The 12,763-nt window shown below is 43.4% G+C and overlaps 1 protein-coding gene across 1 annotated transcript; it reads right to left on the bottom strand.

Annotated features, from left to right (window-relative positions):
• Positions 1 to 6,152: 6,152 nt before the first annotated feature.
• Positions 6,153 to 10,223, bottom strand: LOC311122925 (zona pellucida sperm-binding protein 3-like; the record flags this gene model as incomplete). The annotated part of the gene is made up of 10 exons (XM_084158118.1): positions 6,153 to 6,298; positions 6,373 to 6,507; positions 7,074 to 7,250; positions 7,445 to 7,638; positions 7,763 to 7,848; positions 8,002 to 8,119; positions 8,450 to 8,627; positions 9,417 to 9,520; positions 9,606 to 9,721; positions 9,801 to 10,223. 10 exons carry the CDS (start codon positions 10,221 to 10,223, stop codon positions 6,153 to 6,155), a joined length of 1,677 nt encoding a protein of 558 aa, XP_084014244.1.
• Positions 10,224 to 12,763: the final 2,540 nt, after the last annotated feature.

Raw genomic sequence — 12,763 nt, 5'->3', positions numbered from 1 at the left:
ATTGTTCTGGCAATTCTCTCATAGAAACTTCATGGGAGGAAGGATATTTGATATGCTTTTTCCATTTGTTGTAACACAAACCATGATGAAAGTGGCCATCCTGTGGTACAGAATGTACCACTCCCGTCGTACATTCATAATGATCCATGAATGTACCATGGGAGGTTCGTGGCACCTTAATTAGGACGAACAGGCTCATTCTAATGACTGGAGCGAAATCCGTGGAATGGTAACAAATACATCAAACACATGGTTTCCAGGCATTTTTTGCTTCGTTCCGGCCATTATTATGAGCCGTTCTCACCTCAGCAGCATCCTGTGGAATGTACATAATACAGACAACACCTTGGTATCATTATACTCCTAATAGTATGCTCTAAAATATGGAGTATTGCTACATTCTGAAATACAATTTTACACACAAATGTATTCAACATTAAATCACCCTGGGGATGACATTATCTGGAACTGGTGAGAACATCAATTTGTTTGAGTAGACCATAGAATCTGAGGGTTCCATAGAGAGAATGAGAGGGGTTTTGAATCCTGAGAGACATTTTGTTATTTTCCGTGACCTAAGAACAAGGGTGTATTCATTAGTCGAGAGTTCAATTGTATTTAAGGAGGGAAAAAATATTCTGATACCCTGCCACACTGAATGTTTGATGAAAGCAATGCCAATGTGGGTGAAGGCTTTTGTTCCAGTAAGCAGTAACACACCTGATACCAATCAAGTCTTAAATGAAGAATATGGTTGATAGAATCCGATGTGTTGCTGATTGGTATTCATCTGCCTACACTGTCCCTAGGGTTCAGGGCCCGTATTCACAAAGCTTCTCAGATTGAAGTGACTCACATCCTATTTTTTTGCATATCCGATTCAATTATTTTTCCTGCAGTTTGAACAGCCAAAAAGCACATGGAATCAGATATTTCAAGCCACATTTCAAACCACCTTTGTAGGTGCGACTTGACTGAACGATCAAATCTGACTTATTTGCCCTCTTTAGACTGCTATTTGACTTCCTGACGGGCCGCCCCAAGGTGGTAAGGGTAGGCAACAACATATCTGACACACTGATCCTCAACACTGGGGACCCTCAGGGGTGAGTGCTTAGTGCGTGGCCAAGCACGACTCCAACACCATCATTACGTTTGCTGACGACACAACAGTGGTAGGCCTGATCACCGACAACGATGAGATAGCCTATAGGGAGGAGGTCAGAGACCTGGTAGTGTAGTGCCAGGACAACAACCTCTGCCTCAATGTGAGCAATACAAAGGATCTGATCGTGAACTACAGGAAAAGGAGGGCTGAACAGGCTCCCATTAACATCAACGGAGCTGTAGTGGAGCGGGTCGAGAGTTTCAAGTTCCTTGGTGTCCACATCGTCCAAACACACCAAGACAGTCGTGAAGAGGGCACGACAACACCTTTTCCCCCTTAGGAGACTGAAAAGATTTGGCATGGGTCTCCAGATCTTCAAAAAGTTTTACAGCTGCATTATCGAGAGCATCCTGACCGGTTGCATCACCGCCTGGTATGGCAACTGCTCGGCATCCGACCGTAAGGCGCTACAGAGGGAAGTGCGTACGGCCCAGTACAACACTGGGGCCAAGCTTCCTGCCATCCAGGACCTATATACTATGCGGTGTCAGAGGAAGGCACAAAAAATTGTCAAAGACTCCAGTCACCCAAGTCATACTGTTCTCTCTGCTACCGCACGGCATGCTGTACCAGAGCGCCAAGTCTAGGTCCAAAAGGCTCCTTAACAGCTTCTACCCCCAAGCCATGAGACTGCTGAACAATTAATAATATGGCCAACCGGACTATTTACACAGGTAGACATTTACACTGTTGGTTAAGGACTTGTAAGTAAGCATTTCACGGTAAGGTTGTATTCGGCGCCTGTGACAAATAAAATGTGATTTGATTTGATCTTGTTGCTTGCTAGCTACTCTGTTGACAGTTTGACAAGAACATATGGTAGCTAACTAGCTTGTTAATTGTTTACAAACAAATTAGTGAATGTGCTAGAAAGCTAAACAGCTATCTACACTGAACAAAAATAAACACACCAAAACAAATGTAAAGTGTTGGTCCCATGAGCTGAAATAAAAGATCCCAGAAATGTTCCATACAAACGAAAAGCTTATTTCTCTCAAATTTTGTGCACAAATGTGTTTACATCCCTGTTAGTGAGCATTTCTCCTTTGCCAACATAATCCATCCACTTGACAGGTGTGGCATATCAAGAAGCTGATTAAACAGCATGTTCATTACACAGATGCACATTGTAGTGGGGAAAATAAAAGGCCACTCTAAAATGTGCAGTTGTCACACAATGCAATGCCACAGATGTCTCAAGTTTTGGCATGCTGACTGCAGGAATGTCCACCAGAGCTGTTGCCAGAGAATTGAATGTTCATTTCTCTACCATAAGCCGCCTCCAACATCATTTTAGAGATTTTGGCAGTACATCCAACCAGCCTCACAACCTCAGACCACGTGTATGGCATCGTGTGGGGGAGTTGTTTGCTGAAGTCAGCGTTGTGAACATTGTGCCCCATGGTGGCGGTGGGGTTATGCTATGGGCAGGCATAAGCTACGGAAAACGAACACAATTGCATTTTATCGATGGCAATTTGAATGCACAGAGATACCGTGATGAAATCCTGAGGCCCATTGTTGTTCCATTCTTCTGCCGCCATCACCTCATGTTTCAGCATGATAATGCACAGCCCCATGTCGCAAGGATCTGTACACAAATACTGGAAGGTGAAAATGTCCCAGTTCTTCCATGGCCTGCATACTCACCAGACATGTCACCCATTGAGCAAGTTTGGGATGCTCTGGATCGACGTGTCTGACAGTGTGTTCCAGTTCCCACCAACATCGCACAGCCATTGAAGAGGAGTGGGACAACATTCCAGACTACAATCAACAGCCTGATCAACTATATGCGAAGATGTCGCACTGCATGAGGCAAATGGTGGACACACCAGATATTGACTGGTTTTCTGATCCACTCCCCTACTTTTTTTATCTGTGACCAACAGATGCATATCTGTATTCCCAGTCATAGATTAGGGCCTAATTTATTGATTTCCTTATATTAACTGTAAATCATAAAAACTTTTGAAATCGTTGCATTTATATTTTTGTTCAGTATACCTAGCTAGTTGACTGCTGTGGAGAACCAAAAATGACTTGTTTTAAAAGTTGTTTCATCTTATCCTTTGAGGCTTTAAACGTGTACTTAACACTGATTTTCAACATTCAAAGCAACTCGGAAACATCCATGGCTGGCTTTGTCATTTTAGCTTTCTACATAACTGAGTGATATGAAGCACCAGCAACACCAATCAGCCCACACTACTGCGCATACACCCGTCGTTACTACGACAACTAGCGTAGCCATGTCAGCAAATGACTGCTGTCCAAACACACAAATCCGATTGTCACTTGCTGTTTGGACAGTCAGTATTCCAAAACTGATTTGGAAAAACATGCGCATTAAGGCCTGCAATGTGAACAAGGCTTAAGTGTACTGATCTAAAAAGGCAAAACCGATCCTAGATCAGCAGTTCCATACGCAGATGCTTTGTGAATATGGGCCCAGAACCCTAGGGAAGTTGGCTGCATTCAGACAGGCAGCCCAATTCTGATCTTATTCCACTTATTGGTCTTTTGACCAATCTGATCAGCGATTGGTCAAGACCAATTAGTGTAAAAAGATCAGAATTGGCCTGCCTGTATAAATGCAGCCATAGAAGTTTGTGTCAATTGGCTAATAAAAAGTATGAGCTGGCACACACCCAGAGAACATCACTTAGTGTAGAGTTGCTGACCAACTGAGAATAAACTAAGCTATAAAGAGTCACACACTCTGTATAAACTCCCAGTAATTTTTTGGGTTAAAAAAAACCCTTGTGCATTTGACAGTAGCAAAGGTAGAGTTCCTGCCCGACTAGATGCATTGACATTGCAATGGTTGTGTGGAACATATTTGACTGTCCAGTTGGGCATCAGATTGCTATATATGGTTAGCTGATTTGTTGAATACGTATCCAGGCATTGTAAGATCTGGCATGTGTCTGCAATGTAGTCAGGGAGGAACTTGACCAAAGCCTTTCCATTCTTGACTTTGAGGATAGGCCTACGCCACAGACTGCTGATACATAAGACTCACAATTATTTGGGGGGGGGGGGGGGGGGGGGGGGCGACTGATTAAACTGGGGTTGGAAACAGGCCTAAGACCTCGTTCCACATAAGACCCCAGGGATGGACTGGCCATCTGGGCAAACGTCAGATGGGCTGGTCCATTTTTAGCCTAGTGAACCTGTGACTTGGGTTTTGCACTAAATGACTCAATGGAGGTCAAGAAAAATATTAAATAGGGTGGTGTCGAGGCACATATCTGGGGAAGGGTACCAAAAAAATTTATTCAGCATTGAAGGTCCAAGAACTGTGGCCTCCATTCTTAAAATGGAAGTTTGGAACCACCAAGACTCTTCCTAGAGCTGGCAGCCAAACTGAGCAATTGGGGGAGATGGGCCTTGGTCAGGGAGGTGACAAAGAACCCAATGGTCACGCTGACAGAGCACCTCTGTGGAGATGGACGAAACTTCGAGGAGGACCACCATCTCCGCAGCACTCCAATCAGGCCTTAATGGTAGTGGCCAGACGGACGCCACGCCGTAAAAGGCACAACAGCCCGCTTGTAGTTTCCCGAAAGCCACATAAAGGACTCTGACCATGAGAAACAAGATTCTCTGGTCTGTTGAAACCAAGATTGAATTGAAGCATGGTGGCATCATGCTGTGGGGATGTTTCAGCAGCAGGGACTGGGAGACTAGTCAGGATTGAGGGAAAGATTAATGGCGCAAATTACAGAGAGATCATTGAAAACCTACTCCAGAGCACTCAGGACCTCAGACTGGGGCAAAGGTTAACTTTCCAACAGGACGACTATAAGCAGACAGCCAAGACAACGTAGGAGTGGCGTCGGGACAAGTCCTTGAGTGTCCCAGCCAGAGCCTGGACTTGAAAACGATCTAACGGCAGACCTGCAAATAGCTGTGCAGTGACGCGCCCCAGCCAACCTGACTGCACTTGAGGGTCTGTAGGGAAGAAACGCCCCAAATACAGGTGTGCCAAGTTTGTAGCGTCATAACCAAGACACGAGGCTGTAGTCGCTGCAATAAATTAAGGGGTCTGAATACTCATGTAAAATGTGAACACATTTGCTTAAAAAAAATTGTTTTGCTTTGTCATGGGTTAGTGTGTAGACTGATGAGAACTAATTTAGAAGGCTGTAACAACAAAATGTGGAAAAAGTCAAGGGGTCTGAATGCACTGTATTAACCCCCCCCCCAAAGAACAGGATCCTAAAAACTTGAGTGGGCATTAACTTAAACAATTAGAGCAACTTTTCAGATTACTCTAGCATGTAGTGCATAATGGTAAAGACAGAAACTCAGTCAAAGTATCTTTAAATACATTTATTTTTCAAGGAGGTTAACAGTAATCTTTGGCTCATTTTCTTTGGAGATCTGATGAGACCATGTCTGCTTAGTGTGGTGGTAGTCCACTGGTTGAGTGATGTGGTGGTGCTGAGGTCACTTGGTTGTAGGGTCATCCACCTTGTGCTGGGACACCAGGACTGGCACCACCCTCAGTCAGTTTAGTCTAGCTCCAAGCAGCACAAGTGGGGCCACCACAGCAACCTCACAATTCTATAGAGTAGTGTTAGTAGACTGCAAACATTTCATAACTGCTTTATGAAACCACATCAAAAGCTGATATATACACAAGTGATACTGGCAATTGCCATGCACAGGTAGACATTTATTGGGACGAGTCTTGTCCTGGAGGCAGAACTGAGCGATTCCGGCTAGGTGTGCCAGCTGCAAAGTCAAAATTAAGTACATTGTAAAAAAAATATGAACAGAAATTAGCTTTTAGGTCATCATTTAAGGTTAGGCATTAGGAGTGTGGTTAAGGTTAGGTTTAAAGTCAGATTATGAATGTGGCAGTGCTAGCTAGTGACCACTGCAAAACTGAGTCATCCCAATAAATGCCGGCCTGCTTGCCATTGTGCAGGTTCCTTCACGCAAAATACAGTACCATGAGCCTAGACTCACCCTTTCAATGAGTTCCAATTTTATAGCGATCCTTGTCATCCTGCTGGTCACCTAGATCTTTAATCAGACCAGCCTGCTCTGTGGGAACCTCTTCTCCAAGGTCCCCAATGGGCTCAAGTGTAGAATTCAACTCTGGGGTGGGCTCCAGCTCTGAGAACAGACTATTTAGCATAGAGCCTACATGCAATTATCATACATGTAAACCAGTAAAGGAATGCCATTACCTCTTTGGGTGATTAGTTCCTTCTGCCTGATGAAGCCATCATATATTGCAGAGCTAACGAAACCGTGCCTGTTGTTGGGTCCAACCCCCGGGCCCAAGGGACTACCCACATTTTGGGATTGGGTGAAATAAGGTCCTGGAATTAAATGTAACAGATTAATATAGCCAGTATTGCTAGCCTATATGGAAATTGAGACAAGTGTCTGAAGTGGAACCCTATAGAGTGCACTACTTTTGACCAGCGCCTCATGGTCTAGGCAATAGTCTAGACATCCCCGTTGCCTCTTTTCTAACGTACTGGCTCAACAAGTCTGCACGTAATAAAAATGTCAGTTGGGCAGAGAGGAGCTAAGTCACTACCTTATCCACTTGAATAAAATACAAAATAGCTAGCAAGATAAAGAGATCAAAGGTTACGTTTAATGACCGCATTTTGAGTGGCTAGTTTGAGCCAACTGCAAAGGTATTACCTGCAAAATGTGGTTTCAAATTGTGATGTTTGAATCATGATTTGTTGAGAGAGTAGTCTGCTTGAAGGACCCACTGGATAGTTTTTTTTTTGCTTGAAGTTGCCAATAGAGTCTGTCATTGAAACCAGACCCTAGGCAATGCTGTTGCTTAGGGTCAGATTTTCAAGACTATCTGGGCAAAAGTAATGCACTACATAAGGATTAAGACTGCCATTTCAGACAGTCAAATTACCCTTCTTGAAGTCCATTCCACTCTTCCAACGACTGCCAGGTGATACAGGCCTCCTGTCCCCTGTTGCGGAGGGGAAGCCATGTATAGCGATACCTTCCCTCGTCCGTGGAGATAGAGGTGCACTCTGCTTGGTTTTGAAGACCATCATGGGGCCCAAAGTAGCATCCTGGTCCCATACTAAAAAGGGCAACATATTTTCATTAAACACAGGCAAGGGCAACTTCTCACTAACACATTTGTAGTCAAGACACTTTCAAATTAGTATTTCCTCAAATCCCAGCTCCTGCAACCATATTGAAGGAGAAGGTCACTCCCCTTGGACCCTCTTGTGCAATGTGTTAGAAGAGGCAAGAGTAAGATACCAAACATACCTTTCTTAGCCCTCATCCCACGCCAATGGTCGCCAGAGGCTGGAGGTTTGCTGCGGTAGCCACGAGGTTCAGGTCGGCTACCACCTAGTCTTGGACTGAGGGGACGTCGTGCTGGAGCTTGATCAACCCCCGTCTGGCTATTCAGGCTTGGACAACGGCCACATAGCAAATCATTCTTATCGGCAGACCTCCATCTGAAATGTATAGAAGATACTCATGGACCAAGAACACCCTATTTGAACAAACGCTAGGGTTATTCCAGTGGATAGGTCACACAGCCCAGTAAGACTAACTAAGGAAATAAGTCAGATCTCACACCTGCCATCGATGAAGGAGCATGCCTTGTTGCTAGGCTCCGCATGGTCCATGACAGGGACTGCCATAAGGTGGCATGTGATGTACAGCTGTAGAAACACAACAGAATGAGCAAAACAAAGCAGACGCACAGTAGCCTACATAATGGCTGGAAGTTGTTACTGCAACATCGTGTACCAACTACAGTATCATAATTGTCTTAACATCCGTGTTTTTTTTTTTTTTTTTAATACTGCCCTCACCTCTGGCCTGTCCTCCTGGTGGAACCTAAATGCATCAATGTGGAACTGGAGCTTGTTGTCCTGGGTTCTATGCATGAAGCCAGAGTCGGAGCCAGGCAGCTGGGAATCCACCAAGCACCTGGAAGGGAGATAATATAAATACATATTGGGGCTCGGTTCATCTTTCTTGGTACCCAATGAAGAACCCGCCATGCATCATTTGGGGATAATATTATCATACAGGGACAGCCCATAGAGAGGACTCTATATCTGTGCCATTATAGCATCTGACAGCATGGGCAGTGCCATTGACGCTACAACCCATAGACATCCCCACCCAGTTGACTACTTTAAAATGGCAGCATCATGGTGGAAGCCCTCAATGGCGCTGCCCATGCTAAAGAGGCCACTATCATTCTATGGGCCAGCCGGAGAATATTAGTTCTAGGAAGTTTACCCTCTTGCTTACCCATCATGCTCAATGAAGACATATCTGGGGACAGAGTTCTTGTCTGGGTCCAGTGTGGCCACACAACTGCTAACAAAAACCCTGAGCCTGGTATGGTGAGCAACCCTGACAGACGCCTCAATGTTGATGGGATCACCCAGGAAGTAGACTGCAGAACCCCGCTCATAGAGCCAGTCACCTGGACAGGAAGTGGCAGTAATGACAGGTTATCCCAATAATTGACAAAAGGAGCCTAACATTATTCCTTATAGGCAAAGGTCCTTATATGTCCTGTTGATGCAAATTAGCTCTGGCAGCCAAAAATGCAAATCAATTTGTAATACGGTTCTAGAAACTTAAAGCCCTATACGCTCATGTCACAATTACATAGCAAAACACTTACTGCACACTTACAGTTGCAGCCGACAGTACTTCAGTAACACATTTGTGGAGTCAGCCTTCCGTAAACAGGTGTTCAGATGCAGCTAGCTAATTAGCACAGGTACGCCTCTGTCTAAACGAATATTTCAGTGTGGGAAACCTAATCCTATAAAAAAAATAGTCATTTAAACTTTTGAAAATGACTTCACCGATATGAAAGATACCTTCCTTATGTTTCCAAAACAGTACCGCAAGCGATGCGTTGCAATGTTAATGAGCAAGGCACTTAACAAAACTACACCCACCAGAATATATTACAGTCAATAGGTGCATCTATGAATGGGTTAAAAGGTACATGGAGGGGTTTGTTAACAGGGCCATAGGATAACTGTTTAACGTTGCAGATAGAAATGTCAGCAATAAAAAGGGATGTCTGATAAGATTCTGTATTTTGCATGTCAGAGGGTCATTTGTGCTACATAGTAAATGTATATCTGAACATTCAAGTAACAGGTTTTACACACCAACCAAACTTCTGGGAGAGCACAATGTCTCCTTTTAACAAGGTTGTGCCCTGCTCAATGCAGCCCAGGATTTATATACCCACTTGTCATAAGGGTTAAGGAGAACTGCAGGGTGTCTTCAGCAGACACTGTGGCGGTGAAGGGGATCCAGGTCGGCTGGAGAGAGGCACTGTTCAAACTGTACTTCCTGAAACAAAAAGTAAAGAGTCTGTAAGCAAACCAATAGGGCCACACAGTAGTCATGATCATACAACAGCATAGCCTAAACTCACCTTTTATAGTGACACTCAATTGGGATTACAGCACCATCCAGTCGAATAACCCCATCTGGAGTGGTTCTGGGCGTATATCTGAGGAGGTTTGTATAGATCAAGGAGTCTTTGTTCATCTGTGGATTCACAAAGCAGAATTTAAAAGAGGTCATTTTATGACATCAGCTACTGAAGCACAACATTCACCATAATTACCAAATGATTGGTTCCACAGTCCGATAGCGCTGCAAGTATTTTGTACTCATCTCCGGCTGCGGATGCTGTAGCCCTACACGGCTCTTGGTCTTGGTACTGTTCAACTCCAAGTCGCAGGTCATCCACGTCAATAAGACTACCGAGTTTAAACAGATCAGCTTTCACGACTACCTCCATGTAGTCTGAATGGCACGTCACAGCAACCGTTTCCACTCGATCTGGTCTGGAAGCTGTTTGTTGGTGAAGTTGAAGCTGTTTAAAGGGCGGACGATTTCCAAATTGCGGCATTCGCACTGGAAGTTGTTGCCATGTGCCAGTGCTGTAAGTAAGTGTAAAAGCAGGAGCAATTAAGTTTCCCACCAGTAAAAACAAAACTAGTTGCTTTAACAATACCCAGAGCGTGTTTGCCATTATAACTCCCATACCAACAACTTATGTGAACCTGTAGGTTAGAGGGCAATGTGCCTCTGCTATGGTATGACTGATGAAACTGAGGTAGCTTTTAACAACCAACCAGGCTGCACACCTGGGCTAGATTAGGCCCTAATTGGGCTTTGCATCTGATTAGTCAAGCTCTTTATTTGGCACGCATGTTGGGCGCGTTCCTCTGCCCAGACGTTGCTGATGCATACCAGAACTTAAAACGCCTGGATAGGTATTTTACATATCAGCTAATACATCATATATTATAGCAATCTGTCAGTCGATTTCACAGTTGATGACATGGTACGCAACCATTGAATGGATGCATGCAACTTCTGAGCAGGGGAAAGCGACCATTATCTGTGATGTTCCAGGTTGGCTAAGGTCGCGTTCCCCTGCTCAAACATTGCATGCATCAACCAACGGTTGCTGCCACATTATCGAGTGTGCTGTCGGGCACCAGATGGCTATAACATATGATGTGGTTAGGTGATAGGTAAAATACCTATCCAGGCATTGTAAGATCTGGCATGTGTCAGCAACGCCTGGGCAGAGGAACGTGCCCTAAGTGTTCTCAGGAACCACATCCATATGATATCCATATGATACAGCAATATTCTGAGCTGTGCAGCGCGACTGCAATAAAGATGACCTGTGTTATATTGATGATTTGTCACCGCAGATGAGTTTGTATACGTTTCTACCATTGTGGCTAAATGGAGTAGGCCTACAGCTCTATCTAGTGGTCGCTTCAGGGACAACAGTTGTTGACAACTGTAGCGTTGTAGCTAAACATATCCCTAATCATTTTCCTAACCTTAGCCTCATTCTCCTAACCTGCTACATTAATTCACCTAACCTGCTGCGTTAGTTCTCCTATCATGCCACGTTAATTCACTAACTTGCCACGTTAATTATCTTAACCTGCCACGTTAATTATTCGAATCTGCCATGTAAATAAACCATCGGTGCGGACAAATCATCAGTATTACTACACTGGTTGTTTCTTCGATGCGAAGTTGCTTTCAAATTCTGACCTCTACTCGTTACCTTATTGACAAATGTACTTTTCATAATACCTGAACGGTTGAATTAGGAAATAATCAGATACCATAGGCACAGGATCGAGTACTGACTATGTTCGAAATTTATTTTCTGAGAAACCACACTATCTGCAGTTCTGCACATTGTTGTTCAAATAATTAGTTTTATTTAGTATAGCCTATGCCCTATGATCATCTTTTGTCTTCAGCATCCTAAATAATACCACAGATGCCCAGTTTAAAAAATGGTGAACCTGGAGGCAAAAGGGTATGCAGGATGTGTCATGGGAACCTCACATTCGAACTAACTTTAGTTTGTTAAAATTCACACCTATCCATTGCACCACTAAGTTTTGATGGATGAAGGGGAAAAAACGTAAATATAAGCATCAAACATGCTAATGTTTATGCCTGACCAACAGATGTCACTAATGTGCATTGTGTTAAAAGCTTCGAGTAATGAACCGTTTTTCTGCAGGATTTGGTGCCGAACGTCGGTTTCTCATTACCACCAAAAACTCAAGAAGTTGTGTGACTATAATGTGTAATTTCCTCCGACGCGATGCAAGGGCGTGTCGGGGAAAAAATCAGGAACACCCTTTTGTGATTGGTCCATGGATGTCTGCGATCCAACTTCTGGACTAATAAGCTGCTGATGCGTTGAATAATTGAATAATGAAATAGGCTCACATTCTGACCAAACATAAATGTTTGTGCCTAATATAAATGATCTTCATGCTTGTTGTTCAAACCTGTACAGTCAAATTTGTAAATCACCTCTTTCCCTGATTATTCAGCATCACTAGGGAGCAGCATCAGCAGTAAAACACAGTCCATTATCCTCTGTTGCAGCTAGTTCCAGATTCCTTACTGAACTGAAAAATACATCTAATGGGCAGGAAAATTAATAGACAGGGACATTTTCACCACAACTACAAATTAAACAAAAATGAGCAAAAACATTCCGTTTTTTTGTTGTCATGATATGACATACACTGCCTATAGTATCCCCCAAACAGTATAAACACCTTGAACATTGTCTCCATGTTTGACAGGTTAGTTTATAGCCAAACACTGCAGAGACTTAATCGAAGACGGTTGATTATGAAGGGCACTTTTCCAAAACTTCGGAACTGATAAAACTAAATATCCTCTGTGGCAGTTTTCCTTCAGGAAGTTAACAACCTTTTACAATATTTTTTATGCATATGTTGCTAGCTGCCTGTCTTTAAAATCTGCATATCTGCAGTCAATATTCATGCTGTGAGGAAGAGAGAGAGAAACACCATTGTAAATACAACCCATATTTATTTTTATTCATTTTCCCATTTGTACTTTAACTATTTGCACATTGTTACAACACTGTATATATACATAATATGACATTTGAAATGTCTTTATTCTTTTGGAACTTCTGGGTGTAATGTTTACTGTTAATATTTATTGTTTATTTCACTTTTGTTTACTATCTACTTCACTTGCTTTGGCAATGTTAAC

Source organism: Coregonus lavaretus, assembly GCF_964263955.1.
Source record: "Coregonus lavaretus genome assembly, chromosome: 3".
Classification (NCBI taxonomy): domain Eukaryota; kingdom Metazoa; phylum Chordata; class Actinopteri; order Salmoniformes; family Salmonidae; genus Coregonus; species Coregonus lavaretus.
Note: the sequence above shows the minus strand (reverse complement) of the source record. Positions and strands in the feature narration are given on the sequence as shown.